The 21,230-nt window shown below is 43.5% G+C and overlaps 1 protein-coding gene across 1 annotated transcript; it reads left to right on the top strand.

Annotated features, from left to right (window-relative positions):
- The first annotated feature begins 1,371 nt into the window (after positions 1 to 1,371).
- WDR6 (WD repeat domain 6) lies at positions 1,372 to 12,889 on the top strand. The gene is made up of 7 exons (XM_044301192.1): positions 1,372 to 1,399; positions 2,346 to 2,479; positions 5,376 to 7,731; positions 9,311 to 9,406; positions 10,216 to 10,332; positions 10,886 to 11,001; positions 12,349 to 12,889. Exons 2-7 carry the CDS (start codon positions 2,404 to 2,406, stop codon positions 12,786 to 12,788), a joined length of 3,201 nt encoding a protein of 1,066 aa, XP_044157127.1. The 5' UTR covers positions 1,372 to 1,399; positions 2,346 to 2,403; the 3' UTR covers positions 12,789 to 12,889.
- The last annotated feature ends 8,341 nt before the right edge of the window (positions 12,890 to 21,230 follow it).

The raw sequence follows: 21,230 nt of genomic DNA, 5'->3' as shown, positions 1-21,230 counted from the left end.
CTGTATCACACAGGATAGGATTAGATACACAGCTCAGCAGGCTGTATCACACAGGATAGGATTAGATACACGAGGGCAGAGCCTGTGGATGGTCAGTGATGGGATTAGATACACAGCTCAGCAGGCTGTATCACACAGGATAGGATTAGATACACACGAGGGCAGAGCCTGTGGATGGTCAGTGATAGGATTAGATACATAGCTCAGCAGGCTGTATCACACAGGATAGGATTAGATACACACGAGGGCAGAGCCTGTGGATGGTCAGTGATAGGATTAGATACATAGCTCAGCAGGCTGTATCACACAGGATATGATTAGATACACATGAGGACAGAGCCTGTGGATAGTCAGTAATGGGATTAGATACACATCTCAGCAGGCTGTATCACACAGGATAGGATTAGATACATGAGGGCAGAGCCTGTGGACGGTCAGTGATGGGATTAGATACACCGGTCAGCAGGCTGCATCACACAGGATAGGATTAGATACACGAGGGCAGAGCCTGTGGACGGTCAGTGATAGGATTAGATACACCGCTCAGCAGGCTGTATCACACAGGATAGGATTAGATAGACATGTGAGGGCAGAGCCTGTGGACGGTCAGTGATGGGATTTAGACATGGGGTGAGAAGCAGATTCCGGTCTGGGTGTAGAAAGACACAGGAGTGTTAGTGGGTGTGGCTGCAGCAGACAGAGCAGTGGGGCGTGGCCAGCCTGTGACTCATCTCTGTGCAGCCAGGCTTGTGTATCAATAAAGTTATGTATTCAACAAAACAAGAAGGGGAGAAAGTAAACAGATCTGCCAGTGTCTTCCAGGGGGCAGGTCTTCCATCTGAAAAACAGACATTGGGGGCATGTGGATGGATGGTGAGGGGTCTTAGGAGCACATAAAAAAAAATTGATTTTGGGACCGGACAACCTATTTCCTCAGTGCCTAATGGAGTCTAAAATCCGCCAGTGCTCAGTCCATTCCCCACCATGCTTTACAGTGCAGCACTGATCATTCAGATTAACTACCAAACTAGACAAAAACTATAAGAATTACAAAGCACCTGCCAAACACAAAATGAAAAGGAAAAATGACTAATTAATAATGAATTAATAATCGCTGCCGCTACTGATCGCACAATCTGTACACCGGCCGAACCACACGGCGCTAAACTATAGGAGTTCTACCTCTGCAATTCACACGGATCAGACAGATCACGTGCTCCAAGCGTCTCCTCACCTAGCAACGGCTTCGGGGCGTTCCTTCCGGCTCTGTCAGCAAACATCCAATTACGATTCAGCTTACATTCCTGGAGGTTTCAGTGTCAGGCGTCGTGATTGGACGGAAGAACTGAGCGGAAAGCACGTGACAGGTGCGGGCGGAAGTGCATCTGAAAAAGCATGTGTGAGTATAACAAGCCTGACAGTTCATTGATGAAAGAGACATTTGATCCATTTGTTTCACTAAATAGCCGATAGTTTGTATCAGTGGTGGAGGGCGTGATGTCTAGTGACAGCTCAGAGCGGAGTGGGGCTGCTCATGTCTCCCTGCACCACAGGCATGCTGTGACTTGTGGTTCTCCACGTGATATATCTCTCTGCAGGCTGAAAAATGGTTAACCTTTGGCAGTTGGAAAACTACATTTCCCAGCATGCCCTTACAGTTTTTAGCTTTAAAAGGGTTGGCAATCCCCCCTCCCCTTCCGCTATATGGCTGTAGAGATGCATACTATAAATAATGACCATGAAAGGGGTTGTCCAGGGCTAGAAACACAATTGCATCTTCCACAAGCAGTGCCACGTCTGTCCTCAGCCTGTGTACAGCTGAGCTGCAATGCCGGACACAACCCATGGGGGGGGCGCTGTGCTGTTTTTGGAGGCAGCCATTGTTTTCTGCTCCTAGGCCAATAATATGCTTGATGTCATGTTCTCCACTGGAGGAGCAGCGCTCTTCTGATCCAGAGTGAAACTTTGCATCTATGTCCAGCTTTAGGGCTCATGCACACGACTGTATGTATTTTGTGGCCTGCAAAAAATACGGATGACGACCGCGTGCATTCCGTATTTTGCGGAACGGAACAGCTGGCCCCTAATAGATCCTTGTCCGTAATGCAGGACAATAATAAGACATGTTTTTTTGAGGAACGGAAATATGGACATATGGAAATGTAATGCACACTGAGTAACTTCCATTTTTTAGTTTTTTTTTGCGGACCCATTGAAATGAATGGTTCTGCAAAAAAAAATAAAAATGGAACGGACATGGAAAGAAACTACGTTTGTGTGCATAAGCCCTTCTTAGGGTGTCTAATCCACATGATGAATATTAAGAAAATGTTGCTTTTTTCTAGACTAATGGAGACGTATGGGGACACCTCTCTAGATGAGGTTCTGTAAAGGCTTCTCTGTATGACCAAGATGGAGTCACAGCTGCTGGTGGCTCCGATTACTGCGCTGGAGTTTGTGGGTGATCATCTTCTGGCGGGTAAGCTCTTGTGGATATTTATATGTATGTGAAGCCAGAATCTAATTATATGTAGGCAAAACTAGGTCCTCTTCCATCCAGTTCTTAAAAATTGTATTCAGCCATATATGTTAGGATTTCTATCGTTTAATATGCTTTCCCTTAGTCCTAGCAGCAGCACGACAATGGGGTAATTCTGCCCCTGTGAAGCGGGTAGGAGAGATGGAAATTGAATAAGTAAATAATTAAACCCACCTAAAACAATGACACATTGCATCTTTATTAAAATATTTTAAAACTGAAATAACAAGTAAATGGCAGACATTCACCCACATAAACACAAGGGGGCGCCATGCTTGGTCGGCAATAGTGCATCAAAACTGCTAAGGGCTCTTTCACACTTGCGTTCTTGTCTTCCGGCATAGAGTTCCGTCGTCGGGGCTCTATGCCGGAAGAATCCTGATCAGTTTTATCCTAATTCATTCAGAATGGAGTGAAATCCGTTCAGGATGCATCAGGATGTCTTCAGTTCCGGAACGGAACGTTTTTTGGCCGGAGAAAATACCGCAGCATGCTGCGCTTTTTGCTCCGGCCAAAAATCCTGAAGACTTGCCGCAAGGCCGGATCCGGAATTAATGCCCATTGAAAGGCATTGATCCGGATCCGGCCTTAAGCTAAACGTCGTTTTGGCGCATTGCCGGATCCGACGTTTATCTTTTTCTGAATGGTTACCATGGCTGCTGGGATGCTAAAGTCCTGGCAGCCATGGTAAAGTGTAGTGGGGAGCGGGGGAGCAGCATACTTACCATCTGTGCGGCTCCCAGGGCGCTCCAGAGTGACGTCAGGGCGCCCCACGCGCATGGATGACGTGATCGCATGGACACGTCATCTATGCGCATGGGGCGCTCTGACGTCATTCTGGAGCGCCCCGGGAGCCGCACGGACGGTAAGTATACCGCTCCCCCGCTCCCCGCTACTACTATGGCAACCAGGACTTTAATAGTGTCCTGGCTGCCATAGTAACACTGAAAGCATTTTGAAGACGGATCCGTCTTCAAATGCTTTCAGTTCACTTGGATTTTTCCGGATCCGGCGTGTAATTCCGGCAAGTGGAGTACACGCCGGATCCGGACAACGCAAGTGTGAAAGAGGCCTTAGACTAGTATCAGATGTACTGAATAACATAAGCCTTACTAGTATGCAGTATATAGTGATGAGGAAACGCCAGCAAGCAATATGAAAAATAATGAAGCAAGATGACGAGGTAAAAGTTACCGACGGCATGCAGGGCTCTCGCCTCATATTGCTCGCTGGTATTTTCACATCATTATATATTCCATACTGATGTGATACTAGTCTTAGCCGTTTTGATGCATTATTTCTGACCAAGCATGGCGCCCCCTTGTGTTTCTGGGTGAATGTCTGCCATTTACTTGTTATTTCATTTTTGTTGTTGCAAGGTGTCATTGTTATTGCTTTAGGAGCTTTCAGTTTGTATTGTACACTTTGGTTGATTGCGATCAACAGGGAGCCCATTGTTTTTGGTGTTTCGCACCCTCCCTTACACTATAAAGTGCGTAGTTATGAAGTAAAAGAAAGAAAAGGGCGGGATATCTGTGCTGGTGTTAGGACTAAGGGAAAACAGATTACAAACCCTAACTTCCCTTATATCCTACCTGCAGCACAACAATGGGGATAGATCAAGTAACCCCATCTGGAGGGTCCTCTTGTAGTACAGAATATAGGGTGGAGTATTAGACTCCTTTGTAGTGTAAAAGATGGTGTTTGATTGATTAAAGGGGTTATCTGACCCCTGAAATGCCTCCCCATATGCCCGGTCCCCTCACCAACAATGTGTTACCTCACACCCCGGCACCCGCGTCTCTTCTGAAGCCCGCATGGCCGCCGCTGCATCTCCACATGCGCAGGTGTAAACATTCAGCGTCGGGGGGGGGGCAGCCAATAGCGGGTGGTGATGGGGACGAGCCGCCTTAGCATCCTGAGTGACGCTAGGGAGGCTCCTCCCCATCACTGCCTGCTATTGGCTTACTGTCCCCCCCCCCCCTTCCCCCGACGCGGGAATAACCCCTTTAATTATTTACTTATTACATTTCCATCTGTCCTTCCAGATCACATGGGCAGAATTACCCCATTGTTGTGTTGCTGGTAAGACGTAAGAGAAACACGTTTAAAGGATACCTGGGGGACAGCAAATGGATCTGCCATTGCTTCTGCCATGTCTATATGGTTATATCCTACGCTCATATAACCATTTCTTTGTGTACTACTGTGAATTGAGATTTGGGAATAAATAGGCTTAACACGACTTTGGTGCATAAAAAGTTTACTAAACTATGATAATGATGACATACAGAGTAAAGTAAGTCGCAGTCACCAAAGCTGTGAACAAATTGGCCAGCTCCCCATCGATTAGCTCCCAATATGGCACCTGGCCGACGACCATATGACGATACAAACGGAGGTAGAGTAGCAGGACACATCTTACCCATATGAAGTCTTCAATGGAGCTGAGTGCTTTGTTACATGCTGGATGTTTTCTAGCTTCCTTCCCCCCTCTCCCCTAAAAGTCTTCAGTACACATGTAGTTGCTTCAGACTTCAGGAACATGGCCAGGTACCAGGTACCACTAACCACTCACAAAACAAGGAATCAAAGGGGTAAGCACCTTAGTACACACTTGGTTATATGTGTTTCTGGAAAAGCTACAGTAGGTGATCATAGGGTTGCCATTGCAGATCACACAGCTTTCCCAGAATCCTAGACATTTTAGCAACTCCTATGTTGCTACATAATGTGACAGGTCTGCTAATCAAGGTCCAAAAAGCTGGGATACAACCGTATGTGAGAGGCAATAACAACCATGCAAGACTGCATTACTGTGTGTTTTATCTTCTAGGTGAAGGCCCTAATCTGACAGTTTATAGCGTAACAAGCAGCGGTTTCCCATCATTGAGGCTCAAGGAGAACGTTCTTGCAGGTTACACCATTCATGGGATAAAGACTTCCACTTCAGAAGACTCAGACTCCTCTATCTTGTGTGTGTTTGGAAGTAAGGGTCTAATCGTGCTGAATTTCAACAGCGGAGAAGTAAGCCTGTCCAAAGTCTGTCAGCTTCGAGAGTTGCATGACTGGATATGGGACGTTCAGTGGCTTGGAGATGACTCGCAGTCTGCTGCTTACCTTGGCGTAGCTTTGGGCCACAATTCTGTAGCTTACTATGATTATAGGGAAGGAAAAGTTCTAAAGGAAATCCACTGCTCAGAAAAATGCATCTTGTACTCTGCTCATTTTGTGGGAAGAACCTGGGAAGAGCTCACTCTGATCTCTGGGACGGTCTTCAACCAGCTCGTCATATGGGGAATGTCTGATCAAACCAATGAAGAAGGGAGAGTAGAGCCTCGCAGGAGAATAAGCGGGCACGATGGCGTCATTTTCAGCATATCTTATGAATTGCAGGGGGGTATTTTAGCTTCGGCCTCCGACGATCGCAGCCTCAGGGTGTGGAACGTGGGCAGTCTTCTTGACCACGATCCAGAGGTCCAGTGTCTTCTCGTGTTGTACGGGCACCAATCGCGAGTGTGGTCGGTCAGACTTTTCCCAGACAACATAATCAGTATCGGTGAAGACTCTGCTTGTATTGTGTGGAACTACAGTGGCGACATTATCCATAACTTTAAAGGCCATAAAGGTCGGGGCATCAGAGCTGTTGCCGTCCAGGACCAACTTGGTTTGGTGGCGACAGGTGGAGCAGATGCTGGTATACGACTCTGGCAAATTAAAGAAAAGTCTTCCTCCTCTACCAACCTTCTGAACCTACATTTTGATGGCTCTAAGAACATTGGGGTCCCGAAGGCAATCATGTTAGCGGATATCAGTTGTCTTGTTGTAATGACGGACTTGGGCTTTATATACACTTATAATTTTACCAGTAAGCAATGGTCCTTGGTACTGGAGGATAAGAATTATAAATCGTATGGTCTCCTAGAGGTGGTCAGATTGGCTGAGTCCACCCTGTGTGCCATCGGTAACATAACTGGCAGCGTTAAGATCTTCTCACTTTCATCTGCTCCCTCTTGCAAGGAGTTGAAGCACCATGAAGGTAAAGTGCACAGCCTGACTTGGGTTGCCTCATCATCAGACACCTGTAGCCTGTTTTCTTCTGGTCCTAACGGAGTCCTCGTTTGGCTTGAAGTCACATGTGTGTCTGGAGATATCGCATCTGTCATTGAGAAGCGTAGGTTTCTTCTACCTACCTGCAAGCAGAGATGGCATACTAGCATAGCATTTGTGCCTGAAGAAGGTTTGATTGTATGTGGTGACCGCAGAGGTTCACTGGTGCTGTTTCCAGTCAAGGACGGATCTTCACAAAATGCCAACAACCCTCAAACGTCTAACATTTCCAGCCCACAAGGGCAAGAAGAAGAACCGATCCATGTTCTTTTTGGCCTTCATGGTAAATTAGGTGTCACATCAGTGGCTTATCATAATAACTTTGTGTACAGCAGTGGTCGAGATGGGTTTTACCGCCAGTTGAAGTTGGAAGGGCGCCAGTTGGTCATGCTCCGCAAACTCAAGTCTTGTAAAGGGATGGAGTGGATTGAAAGTGTGTCTTTTACACCCGATGGAGACATATACGTCCATGGTTTCCACTCCACTGACTTTGTGGTGTGGAGTACGAGAACTAATGAGAAACGTCTCTGCATCCCTTGCGGTGGAGGACACAGATCTTGGAGCTACAAGACAGAAGGTCCATTGGAAGTGTTTGCCTTTATTAAATCTGGTGATCTGTTCACCTACCAAAGCCAACCGGCTGAAAGAATCCAGAATGTGTTAAAGGAACCTTTGCATGGCAGAGAACTGACTTGTGTTAAGTATGGTGGAACGGTTATGACTTCCAGCAAGGAACATCTTGGCATCCTTATTACAAGCAGTGAAGACACCACCGTTAATATTTGGTCCTTCAATGAAAATTCTAAACACCTTAATTGCCTTTCTACCCTAAGTGACCATCTCTCCAGTGTGAAAACTTTGGCTTTAGCCAGGACCACACATCAAGATGGTGTCCTCTCGACTCTGCTCTTCACTGCTGGGGGTAGGGCTCAGATTGAGGTTTATCGGTTGTGGATCCAAGCAGAGGAGGTTAATGGCAGCATTACGTGTCAAGTCATCCACTTGGCTTCCCATCGACTGGATGAACACTGGGATAGAATCAGGAATAAACACAGGATGCTGAAGATGGACCCAGAAACCAGGTAACTGTCTGGTAATGGGGAATTATCCTAAGTTAGAGGGTCTGTCATCTGCGCAGGTGGCAGGAGCTATCCATATATACTTACAGTACATGAAACAACTTGCCCGCTCATGTGTCCTCCTTGAGAGCTATGGATACATGTGCCACAGACTATGTTACCATAAGGCAGGGATGGCCAACCTGAGGCTCTCCGGCTGTTGCAAAACGACAACTCCCAGCATGCCCAGACTGCCTATAGCTATCAGCCTACAGCAGGGCATGGTGGGAGTTGTAGTTTTACAACAGCTGGAGAGCCACAGGTTGGCCATGCCTGCCATAAGGGGTTGTCTCATCTTGCTGTTACAAAGGTAGATAGAGGGAGCAGACCCCCTTTGTGACCACTTCCAATGGGTTTCATTAACACCCAACAAGTGTCTAGTCTCTTGATGGATAGGGGAGGGTATCCTTTACTTGCATGGGTGCCAACAGGCTCTTAAAGGGGTTGCCTCATCTTGCTGTTACGAAGGTGAGATGAGACACAGCCAGCCGGGATACAGCAGAACGCACAAGCTACAGAAGGTGAACAATGTAGGACAGCAAGCTATGCAGTTTCCCTAAGGGCTGATGCACACAACCATATTTTTTTCTCTTTCTGTTCCGCTTTTTTACAGGTCCGGTATACGGAACCATTCACTTCAATGTTTCCGCAAAAAAATGGAAATGACTCTGTGTGGATTCTATTTCCGTATATCCTCCTGTCTGTTCCGCAAACAAATAGAACATGTCCTATTCCTGTGCGTTTTGCAGACAAGGACAGGCATTGGTACAATGGATTGCAATACGGATATCACAGACGTCATCCGTGTTTTGCGGACTTATGGTCATGTGCATGAGCCCTAACTCGGAAACTGCTTGCTGTGCCACACTGTTTCTGTGGTTCCCATGCACTGCAATTGGAGCTACTGCAACAGAGAGCGCCGGAGCACTTCGCTGTTTCCCTGCTGGATCGGGACTGTTTCTCATCTCACCTTTGTAACCGTAAGAATAACTAGAACAGAGAGCGCAACATAGGTAGGACCGCAAAGGAAGAAGGTAAGTGAGAGGATGACCAAAGCCGCTCACCTTCTAATGTTGTGCTGTGGGCACAACACCACCAAGGGCCTTTGAAAATGCCTGGCAAGGGGGTCCCTTCAGATGCCGGTTGGGTCGAAGATGCAAGGAGAAGAACAGCAGGATCTCCAGAATGGCACGAAATAGGGAAGTTGTGCCTTTCTGGAGTTCCTGCTGTTCTTCTCCTTGCACCTTTGTAACAACCCCTTTAAGAGCCTGTTGACATGCATGCAAGTACAGGACCCATCAAGAGACCAGACGCTTGTTGCATCGTGGGAGCACTGCAGGGGTGACAAAGGGCGCTTCCTCCCTATATCAACGGCATCTGAGGGGTTAAACAGCCAGGATCTAAATTATCTGTCGTAGCAGCGGCACAGTAAATGTACAGCAGGTGACGCCGAGGGGTTATTATGTAAAACGTTTTTTATTTTGTTTTTTTAAGTTTTTTTTTTTTATGCCTTGTTTAATGGCTTCTATTGTCTTTTTGCCAGATACTTGTCAGTCTCCACAGTGGATGAGATTCCAAATAGCGTGAAGCCTGCGTCCTGCGTGTATCTCGCCGCTGCCTGTAGTGATGGATCTGTAAGGTGTGAATTATGTTAACGTCACCAGACAAACCCTGTAATGTGTACCTATGGTCACCACTAGAGGGAGCTACCGAAGACACATTTATTATATCCTTTGGTCAGTGAGCTCCACCTAGTGGTGACTGCAGGATGTTATCCTTCATCCAAGTGTCTAGCACTGAATTTAAACCCACAACGATTCGCCTAATTTGTGCTTTAAAAATCTGGTGTTTTTTTTGTTTTTGTTTTAGTTTTTTTTTTTATCCTCGCATTCCAAAAGCAATAATTATTATTATTATAATTTATTTTGTCTAGTAGGCATATTTATACAATGCAAACCAGGGGACCATTGTTAGGCTGCCATAGCAATTATTGGCACCCATTTTGGGGATGGGAACATGGTGTCACAGAGTGAGCCCCCCTCACTGTCCAGCCAATCAGATGCCGAAGTCACTATCAACTGCAGCATCTAAGGCATTATAGTGCCTGGATTGAATTATCTTGAATGACTGTGGTAACTATGTAACATTCATATAGCTTATATACTGTGAGAGGTTCCCTTTAAATATTCAGTCCACTATAAGATGCGCTAACAAAATAAAAGGGAGGTTTTATGTCGCGACACTCTGTCTGTCCGATTAAAAAAAAAAAAAATTGCTTCTGCGCGGGATTGGCCATCTGATTGGCTAAGACCTGTAATTAGCATGTCGTGCGTCTACGTTTTGAGACCCCCGACTGGAGCATCGGGGGTCTGTTTTGAACCCTGTATATCAGACTGTTCATTGACGCCATGTTGATTAGTTTACTTGGTGGTTTTTATGTCTCTGTAGATTCTTTGCGATGAGTGAGCGTTCCCGGCAGATGATATTGGTAGCGGAGTCCTTTTACCACCAGCGCTGTGTACTGAAAGTCGAGACCTTTGTCCACACTTCCGGCAACGATTCAAGGTAAAACTCCGGAAAAATGTTATATAGTGTGTCACAGACCAATGTATACTCGACTTTAAGGGGTTAATGCATCTGGTGGACCGCCTACTGAATTCCCTGACGATCGGCGATCGCCATACGCTTCTCCTGCAGTGGCCACTACAGGAGAAATGTGGTATTACGCGACCTCCAGTGAAATGAATAGGCGATCGTGTCATTGAGTCCTCCAGAGTGGAAGTCCCTCTTTAAAGCGGTTCTTGGTTGTGTCTGATAAGAGGGGGCCCCCTTTATGATGTCCATATACTCTATTAGGGCTGACCACTCTTTTTAAAGGGCGTTTATCCCAAAGTGCAAGTCTTCGAGTAATCTCATTTTTTTCAAGATGTTAGATAGGACAGAACGTTCGGGAGTCGTTACTACACAGATAAGAGTATTTGGTATTCAGGAACCTGGCAAAGCTGAGTGACACCCCCCGTGGGAAATGTAATGGTGGCCATATTGGTTGTGTCATGTGATGCATTTGTACCTTTGCTATAGGCTGACACTGGATGAATACGCTTTTTCTTTATTTCAGAGTCATGCTGTGCAGCGCCGCTACAGATGGTCGCATTGCCTTATGGGATATAACTGCTACAGTATCCCATGCCGATAGGCTGCTGGAGAAGGGGCACCCAGATTGTCCTTTGCCGGGTAAGTCTGTAGGTGACGCTTATGGTGCTTGATTTGTGGCCATTACTAGCATTTAAAGGGGGGTTGTGCAGGATTAGAAAAAGATGGCTGCCTTTTTCCACAAACAGCGCCACACCTGTCCACAGGATGTGCGTGGTACTGCAGCTCACCCCATTCACTTCAATGAAGTCGAGCTGCAATTCCACACACAGCCCATGGACTAATGTGGCACTGTTTGCCGACCCCTTTAAGATGCTGCCCCTTAACAGGTTTTATTTATAAAACGCTATTATTATAAAATAACAAAGGAAGTCACTAACTGTCACAATGTGTTTCTGTTTATTGCATCATTTTTTATGCAGCCTGCAGTATAAAGCATGGAGTTTGTTTTTGTTTTTTTACATCACATGTTAGATCTTCATAGAATTAGCAGAATTTAAAGACATTGGTGACTTAAGTAGTGGTTCCTGTCTCTGGGCGGGGGCTGTATTGTCTCTTGTCATCCTAGTGCACACTCCAGCACGTTAGTACCGCTGCACACCGAAGAGGCTCATGACACATTAATTAAGTGCTGAGTGATGTGCCCGGGGTTACAACAAAAGAGAACATTTGAAACCGTGGTACGTAACATGTCCGTGATGAGGAGGGTTCTGTGCCTCCGTCTTGTGCTTCATGTCTGACCCCCAAAATCTAGTGTAACATATAAAAAATAAAAAAATAAAAATTAAAAGGGTTCTCCACTTTGTTAAAAGCATCAATTGCCAATAACCTGATGGCAAAGTGTCTCTCTGCTGGAGTTGCCCAGCGATCAGCTGTAATCTGTAGGGAGACCTGGCAGTAAGTGTTCAGTTTTCCTGCAGCGCCTCCCCAGGTGAAATGAAGCATTACACAGTGCCCATTGCAAGCCTGTGTAATGCAGGACAGGACCGGTCCTCCACAGGGAGAGACACTCTTTGTACCCACTCTCTGATCTAGAGAAGAGAAGAGAATCCTGAACTGAAAATTGTTTTCTATTCTGAACAAAACCTTGAATAAATAAATAAATAAATAAATACAAATGATAAAAGGTATAGTAGTAATAAAAAAAAGGAAAAAAGAGATTGATGTCCCTGGAGCCCCATTATAGATAGAGATGACTATTCTTGTCCAAAATTGCGGAACGGATACGGACCCGTTCATACAGTGTTGTGAATGAGCCTTAAAACGGATGCACTGTGACACAAGGACACTTGTGTCATGCTCCGCCCACTCAGGTCCTGCACTCGGTATAATAGTGTTTAAGTGAAATAAATTATACAGTACATTGTTTAAGAAAAAAACCAAGGGATAAAGAATGGATGAGACTAATGAGGCTTCTGCTCCTTGCAGATCTGGCACCGGTTTGCTTTACGGTCTCCGCTCACCAGTGTGGGGTCAACAGTCTCTGTGTCCAGATGACTATGGATGGGCAGTACTTGGTCGCCAGTGGAGGAGATGACAATTCCATCTCCGTGTGTTGGTTAACATTGGACCATACATCTCAGGAGGATCCAAGAGGAGCCGTCCAGCTTCTCCGGTCAGTCTCCGTCAACTCCGCGCACGCGGCACATGTCACCGGCCTGCGCATCCTCGGAGATGACCTCTTGGTATCTGTGTCTGTGGATCAGCGTCTGTCTCTTTGGAGTCTTGGGGAGAATGGACTTCGGCACGTGGCTACCAGATTCTGTCACGTGGCCGATGTGTCCGGGTTGGACTGTTGGACTCATGATAAAGGACATCTATGTGTGATCTGCGGGCAAGGACTGGAGATTGTGAAGTGGGAGCAATAAATATCCTGAAAATGTACTGAGATCATGTTTCTAAAATATATGTAATCTACAGAAAAACTAAAGTTATATTTATAAGGCGTGTTTGTATATTAAACCAGAATCAAGAGCGAAGACATTTACATAACTCATCACATCTGTATTTCTTACCACAGGAGGCAGCAGTATTATAGTAGTTATATTCTTGTACATAGGAGGCAGTATTATAGCAGTTATATTCTTGTATATAGGAGCAGTGTTATAGTATTTATATTCTTGTACATAGGAGGCAGTATTATAGCAGTTATATTCTTGTACATAGGAGCAGTATTATAGTAGTTATATTCTTGTACATAGGAGCAGTATTATAGTAGTTATATTCTTGTACATAGGAGCAGTATTATAGTAGTTATATTCTTGTACATAGGAGCAGTATTATAGTAGTTATATTCTTGTACATAGGAGCAGTATTATAGCAGTTATATTCTTGTATATAGGAGCAGTGTTATAGTATTTATATTCTTGTACATAGGAGGCAGTATTATAGCAGTTATATTCTTGTACATAGGAGCAGTATTATAGTAGTTATATTCTTGTACATAGGAGCAGTATTATAGTAGTTATATTCTTGTACATAGGAGGCAGTATTATAGTAGTTATATTCTTGTACATAGGAGGCAGTATTATAGCAGTTATATTCTTGTATATAGGAGCAGTGTTATAGTATTTATATTCTTGTACATAGGAGGCAGTATTATAGCAGTTATATTCTTGTACATAGGAGCAGTATTATAGTAGTTATATTCTTGTACATAGGAGCAGTATTATAGTAGTTATATTCTTGTACATAGGAGCAGTATTATAGTAGTTATATTCTTGCACATAGTAGCAGTATTGTAGTAGTTATATTCTTGTACATAGGAGCAGTATTATAGTAGTTATATTCTTGTACATAGGAGGCAGTATTATAGCAGTTATATTCTTGTATATAGGAGCAGTGTTATAGTATTTATATTCTTGTACATAGGAGGCAGTATTATAGCAGTTATATTCTTGTACATAGGAGCAGTATTATAGTAGTTATATTCTTGTACATAGGAGCAGTATTATAGTAGTTATATTCTTGTACATAGGAGCAGTATTATAGTAGTTATATTCTTGCACATAGTAGCAGTATTATAGTAGTTATATTCTTGTACATAGGAGCAGTATTATAGTAGTTATATTCTTGTACATAGGAGCAGTATTATAGTAGTTATATTCTTGTACATAGGAGCAGTATTATAGTAGTTATATTCTTGTACATAGGAGGCAGTATTATAGTAGTTATATTCTTGTACATAGGAGGCAGTATTATAGTAGTTATATTCTTGTATATAGGAGCAGTGTTATAGTAGTTATATTCTTGTACACAGGAGCAGTATTATAGTAGTTATATTCTTGTACATAGGAGCAGTATTATAGTAGTTATATTCTTGTATATAGGAGCAGTGTTATAGTAGTTATATTCCTGTACACAGGGGCAGTATTATAGTAGTTATATTCTTGTACATAGGAGGCAGTATTATAGTAGTTATATTCTTGTACATAGGAGCAGTATTATAGTAGTTATATTCTTGTACATAGGAGCAGTATTATAGTAGTTATATTCTTGTACATAGGAGCAGTATTATAGTAGTTATATTCTTGTATATAGGAGCAGTGTTATAGTAGTTATATTCTTGTACATAGGAGCAGTATTATAGTAGTTATATTCTTGTACATAGGAGCAGTATTATAGTAGTTATATTCTTGTATATAGGAGCAGTGTTATAGTAGTTATATTCCTGTACACAGGGGCAGTATTATAGTAGTTATATTCTTGTACATAGGAGGCAGTATTATAGTAGTTATATTCTTGTACATAGGAGCAGTATTATAGTAGTTATATTCTTGTACATAGGAGCAGTATTATAGTAGTTATATTCTTGTACATAGGAGCAGTATTATAGTAGTTATATTCTTGTACACAGGAGCAGTATTATAGCAGTTATATTCTTGTACATAGGAGCAGTATTATAGTAGTTATATTCTTGTACATAGGAGCAGTATTATAGTAGTTATATTCTTGTACATAGGAGCAGTATTATAGTAGTTATATTCTTGTACATAGGGGCAGTATTATAGTAGTTATATTCTTGTACATAGGGGCAGTATTATAGTAGTTATATTCTTGTACAGAGGAGGCAGTATTATAGTAGTTATATTCTTGTACATAGGAGCAGTATTATAGTAGTTATATTCTTGTACATAGGAGGCAGTATTATAGTAGTTATATTCTTGTACATAGGAGCAGTATTATAGTAGTTATATTCTTGTACACAGGAGCAGTATTATAGTAGTTATATTCTTGTACATAGGAGCAGTATTATAGTAGTTATATTCTTGTACATAGGAGCAGTATTATAGTAGTTATATTCTTGTACATAGGAGTAGTATTATAGTAGTTATATTCTTGTACATAGGAGGCAGTATTATAGTAGTTATATTCCTGTACATAGGAGCAGTATTATAGTAGTTATATTCTTGTACATAGGAGCAGTATTATAGTAGTTATATTCTTGTACATAGGAGCAGTATTATAGTAGTTATATTCTTGTACATAGGAGCAGTATTATAGTAGTTATATTCTTGTACATAGGAGCAGTATTATAGTAGTTATATTCTTGTACATAGGAGGCAGTATTATAGTAGTTATATTATTGTACATAGGAGCAGTATTATAGGAGTTATATTCTTGTACATAGGAGCAGTATTATAGCAGTTATATTCTTGTACATAGGAGCAGTATTATAGCAGTTATATTCTTGTACATAGGAGCAGTATTATAGTAGTTATATTCCTGTACATAGGAGGCAGTATTATAGTAGTTATATTCTTGTACATAGGAGCAGTATTATAGTAGTTATATCCTTGTACATAGGAGCAGTATTATAGTAGTTATATTCTTGTACATAGGAGCAGTATTATAGTAGTTATATTCTTGTACATAGGAGCAGTATTATAGTAGTTATATTCTTGTACATAGGAGCAGTATTATAGTAGTTATATCCTTGTACATAGGAGCAGTATTATAGGAGTTATATTCTTGTACATAGGAGCAGTATAAGGGTCCATTCACACGTCCGCAATTTCGTTCCGCTTTTTGCAGAACGGAATTGCGGACCCATTCATGTCTATGGAGCAGCACGATGTGCTGCCCGGATCCGGAATTGCGGATCCGTACTTCCGGGTCCGCAATTCCGATCCCGAAAATTATAGAACATGTCCTATTCTTGTCCGCAATTGCGGACAAGAAAAGGTATTTTCTATGAGAATGCCGGCAATGTGCGGTCCACAAAATGCGGAATGCACATCGCCGATGTCTGTGTTTTGCGGATCCGTGGATCCGCAAAACACACACGGACGTGTGAATGCAGCCTTATAGTAGTTATATTCTTGTACATAGGAGGCAGTATTATAGTAGTTATATTCTTGTACATAGGAGGCAGTATTATAGTAGTTATATTCTTGCATGTAGGAGCAGTATTATAGTAGTTATAGTCTTGTACATAGTGTGCAGCATTATAGTAGTTATATTCTGGTACATAGGAGGCAGTATTATAGTAGTTATATTCTTGTACATAGGAGCAGTATTATAGTAGTTATATTCTTGTACATAGGAGGCAGTATTATAATAGTTATACTCTTGTACATAGTGTGCAGCATTATAGTAGTTATATTCTTGTACATAGTGTGCAGCATTATAGTAGTTATATTCTTGTACATAGGAGGCAGTATTATAGTAGTTATATTCTTTGTCAATTGTCTTTTTATTGAAAAGCATCAAGAAAAGCATAACATACAATGATGTATACATCCAGATTCTTGCAAACTATCATATCCGCAAATGACAAATGCATAGACATTATGCTTAAGACATATGAAAAGCATCAAGAAAAGCACAGCATACAGTGATGTATATGTCAAGATTGTTGCGAACAGTCGTATCTGCAATTGACATATGCAAAGACATATAGAAGGTGCATTTTCCATGTCAAGGTCAGGAAATATTGGCAATTGACAATCAAAGTATAACCTGAGGTAGGTAAGGTCAACATAAACTAATAAGGGGGGGGGGGATACAAAATGTCCCTAGAACTGGACAGATACGGTCCAGGCAGTTGAGGTGCATGTGATGGATCCAAAGAGAGGAAGATGGCTTGGCTTCTTCCTTTCCTGCTAATGTGTCTGTCACGACTATGAGGCTATCATAAGGTTGTTATCTGCCTAAAAAACCCTAAGATGCTGAAGTACCATTCACTCGCCTATACTCAACCCATGGGGCCCATAACTTCTTATGTTTCTCGTGTGTCCTAAGTTCCCACCCTGCCAGTTCTTCCATACGGTGTATATGATCTAGTTTGTTTAACCATTGAGAGACTGTAGGGGGGTCTTCACTCAGCCACTTTTGGGGGATGAGTAAGCGTGCAGCTTGAATCAGGTGTGTAGGAAGCTTGTTCTTTGATGGCAAAAGGTCCTTTGTTGGGAGCCATAAAAGGACCAGTTGAGGGGATAATGTCAGTTTAATGTTTAGAATTTCGTTAATGATCCGGGAGACGTTATCCCAGTATCCTCTTATTTTAGGACAGGACCAGAAAATGTGAAGAAGAGTGCCACCCTCCTCTCCACATCTCCAGCACCTGTCGTGGTCACTCAAGCCACTAAGAAATAGTTGTTTGGGGGTAAGGTACCACTGCGTGAGAACCTTATATGAATGTTCCTGGATCTTCACACAGCGGGAGAAGCCATGCGAGTGAGCGTGCATGCGGAGAATATCCGTCTCTGAGAAAGTGGTCTGAAGGTCGTTGGCCCAGGTGTGAACATATTGTGGGGTTATGCGGCGCTGAGGCGTATTCAAGGCCGTATATATGTTAGATATCAATTTGCGTTGAGGGGAGGGGGGGCTCGCTAACTTCTCGAACCATGTCGAGGTCAGTACACATGGTTTCTGGGTGAGTAGCTGTTTCCCAGCAGCTGTTATAGATATGAGGTCTAGGAAGTTAGCTGCCTTCCAAATCAGACTGAGTGGGTGTTGTTCCGGTAGGGTGCCGCGTACTTTCCCTATAAAATCGGCTGCGGAAAAACTTCTGAATCTGTGCCAGATCTGTGAGACCTGAGTACCTGAAGATTGGATAGTGTGTGGTATAAGGTCTGCTGGCATCGCACCGGGAGGGTTCTGTAGGAGCCCGTGAGCCTTATTGAGCTGTTTAATGACCAAACTGGTGCCCTTTAGGAGCACGTAGGAGTGCAGTGATGCATTGGATTGACCCCATAAAGCTGCTTTTTGCTGTTGGGTAAGCTGCACTAGTTCCAATTCCGTGCCCAATGTGTGATAGGCAGGGGAGTGGAGCTGCAACCACCTCTTCAGGTGTATGGCCCTGTAGTATGTTTGGACATCTGGCAGTGCTATACCTCCATGACCACGCCCCAGTACAAGCCTCTGGTGAGGAGCCCTAGCCTTCTTCCCACCCCACAAGTAAGTCGCAAATAGCCTACGGAGCTTTGTAAAGTACGAGTTAGGTAGGAATATTGGCAACATCTGTAGTATATACATAATTTTTGGAAGGACAAACGCTTTTAAGATATTTTTCCTTCCCATCCAAGAGGAATAGGGGAGGCGTAGTGATTGAAGCAGTTTTTGGACCTCTGTTAATAGGGGAGCATAATTGAGCCGAAATAGATCGTCCGTGGACGCGGAGATCTTAACCCCCAGATAGGAAACACATGTGGGTTGCCATTTGAAGGGCGTAGTGGTTTTTAAAATGGCTATAGAGCTCGCCGGGGCAGTAATATTTAAAGCTTCTGACTTGGAATAATTCATTTTGTAGTTCGATAGCCTACCATACTCCTCAAATAGCTTCAGAAGATGCGGGAAGGCCTCGACCGGGTTGGAGACCATGATCAGTAAATCGTCGGCATAAGCCACATTAATATATTCTGCACCGTTATCTCCTGTTTTCACCCCCCGAATATCCACATGCTCCCTAATAGCCTGAAGGAGAGTCTCCATGACCAGTATATACAAGGCGGGAGATAGGGGGCAGCCCTGACGCGTCCCATTACAGATGGGGAAGGACGGAGACAATGTACCGTTGACCCTGATTTTTGCGCTCGGGCCTTTATATAGGGACATGACAGCTTCCTGAAATCTTGTCGGGATTCCAAACCTCGACATTGTCCTTCTCATGAAATCCCAGCTCACCCGGTCGAAGGCCTTCTCCGCATCAACACTAAGAAGCGCTAAAGGGAGATTTTTCTTCTTGGCCCACTGTATTGCAGTGATCAGTCTACAGGAATTGTGGTTCCCTTCCCTCCCAGGAACAAAGCCAGATTGGTCGGGGTGAATGAGTTTGGGGAGCAGGCGACTCAGCCGTGTTGCTAGTAGTTTGGCCCAAATTTTTATATCTACGTTAAGTAGTGAGATTGGCCTATAGCTACCGCAGAGAAGGGGATCTTTCCCAGGCTTTGGGAGTATGGTGACTGTGGCCTCCAGAGATTGCTTATGTAGGGTTTCCCCGTTCAGGAGTGCATTGCACCACGTTACTAGATGTGGGATCAAGTATATCTGGGAATTTTTTATAATAGCCCACCGGGAATCCATCCGGGCCGGGGCATTTGCCCATGGGCATAGAGGTTAGCAGGGTTTTTACTTCGAGTTCAGTGACCGGCTCTAATAAGGTATCACCTTCTTGTGGAGATATCTGAGGGTAAACTAATGGCCTCTCAGAAACAAGTCCTGTTGCTTCTTGTAATGAAGGGTCTGGGTCTGGGAGGCCATAAAGTTGCCTGTAGAATTCCTGGAATTCCTCTGCAATATCAGCTGTTTTATGCAGCATACTACCATTTCTGGATTTGATGTTGGGAATAAACATGGAATCTCTCTTTTGTTTCGTGAGGGAAGATGTTAACTTAGATCCCTTGTCCCCATGGGAATAATGTTTATATTGGGCGTATTGGTAGGCTTTAGCGTTTTGGATGTTTAAATGGTCTTTTAGCTGCGATCGCAGCTTGTTCAGTTCTGTCTGAACTTTTATTGCTTTAGACCGTTTATGGACCGCTTCTTTATCTGCTATCTGAACCAAGAGATCATGAATGATCTTTTGCTTCTCTTTCTTGACTCTGCTGCCTAAGGCTATTAATTCTCCCCGGATAACCACCTTATGTGTCTCCCAAAGTGTCGTCTGGGGCATGCCGGGTGTTGCATTTACTACAAAGAAGTCCCTTAATTTTTGTCCTAGGATCAAGGTATCTGCTTGTCTATCCAATAACGTCTCGTTTAGACGCCACTGTCTGACTGAGGCTGGTAAGCTGGAGAATCTAAGGGCAGCGGAGACTGGGGCGTGGTCAGAGACGGTCACAACACCTATGTCTGCCGAGTCCACCATATCTACAGCGTTGCTGGACAATAATATGTAATCTAACCGCTTATGCGATTTATGCGGTGCAGAGAAAAAAGTAAAATCCCTAGTATCTGGGTGGGCCAGTCGCCAGACATCTAGCAGGTTCATATCTGAAATGTATCTGTTTATACATCCTAAAGCTGACTGGGTTAACTGGGAGGAACCATCAGAGGCATCAATGATGGGATTCAACGTAACATTGAGGTCTCCCCCAATCAACCTAATCCCCTCAGCGAATAGCTCCAGTTTACTCAGAGTGATCTTGATCCAGCCGTTTCTGACCACGGTTAGGGCTGTATAAACTGGCAAGCGTAACCTTTTGTGTACCAATGAGGCCCTTCACGAATATGAAGCGGCCCTCAGGGTCCGTCAGCTTAGATATCAATGTAAATGGTACTCTCTTAGAAATAGCAATACCCACCCCTCTCTTTGCCTTTTCAAAAGCACTAAAATACCAGTGCTGGAAGTATGGGTTTTGAATTTTGGGTATATGAGACTCTTTAAAATGCAGCTCCTGAAAGAAGGCAGATATCTGTGTTATTCTTTTTTAGCAGACGGATGACCTGAGAGCGCTTTTGTGGGGTGTTAAAGCCCCTAACATTGTACGTTGTACATTTAATGGACGACATCATTGCAAGAATAGGGCAACTTTGGAACCGAAAATTCCAGACATGCACATTTGACCGTATCTAGGGGGTGAACAGAAAACTTCACAACTAAATACTCTGTCAACATGACAAATAGTACTGTGTAATGGCCCCCATGCCAGCAACACTGCAGCAGGTCACTTAGCTGCAGTGAAGCGGGCGTGAGCAGCCATGCAATTAGGCACATGTACCAGGTTTGTGCCAAGATAACCCTGGTAGGTGGGGGGGGTACAAAGTGGAACCATTTACTCATGATGGTATCCAAATTGCGTCACCCGCTGAACTGGTGCGAAATAGCACCGTGTACATTTGGTCCAAACAGTTCTGCATAAAAGTAA

The sequence above is a fragment of the Bufo gargarizans genome, chromosome 7, assembly GCF_014858855.1.
Source record: "Bufo gargarizans isolate SCDJY-AF-19 chromosome 7, ASM1485885v1, whole genome shotgun sequence".
NCBI lineage: Eukaryota > Metazoa > Chordata > Amphibia > Anura > Bufonidae > Bufo > Bufo gargarizans.
Note: the sequence above shows the minus strand (reverse complement) of the source record. Positions and strands in the feature narration are given on the sequence as shown.

Coding starts and splice junctions, on each gene's coding strand:
- WDR6 (XM_044301192.1), top strand. CDS start 2,404: ATGACCAAGATGGAGTCACAGCTGCTGGTGGCTCCGATTACTGCGCTG. Junction 7,732..9,310: donor AAGATGGACCCAGAAACCAG/GTAACTGTCTGG, acceptor TCTTTTTGCCAG/ATACTTGTCAGTCTCCACAG. Junction 10,333..10,885: donor ACTTCCGGCAACGATTCAAG/GTAAAACTCCGG, acceptor TCTTTATTTCAG/AGTCATGCTGTGCAGCGCCG.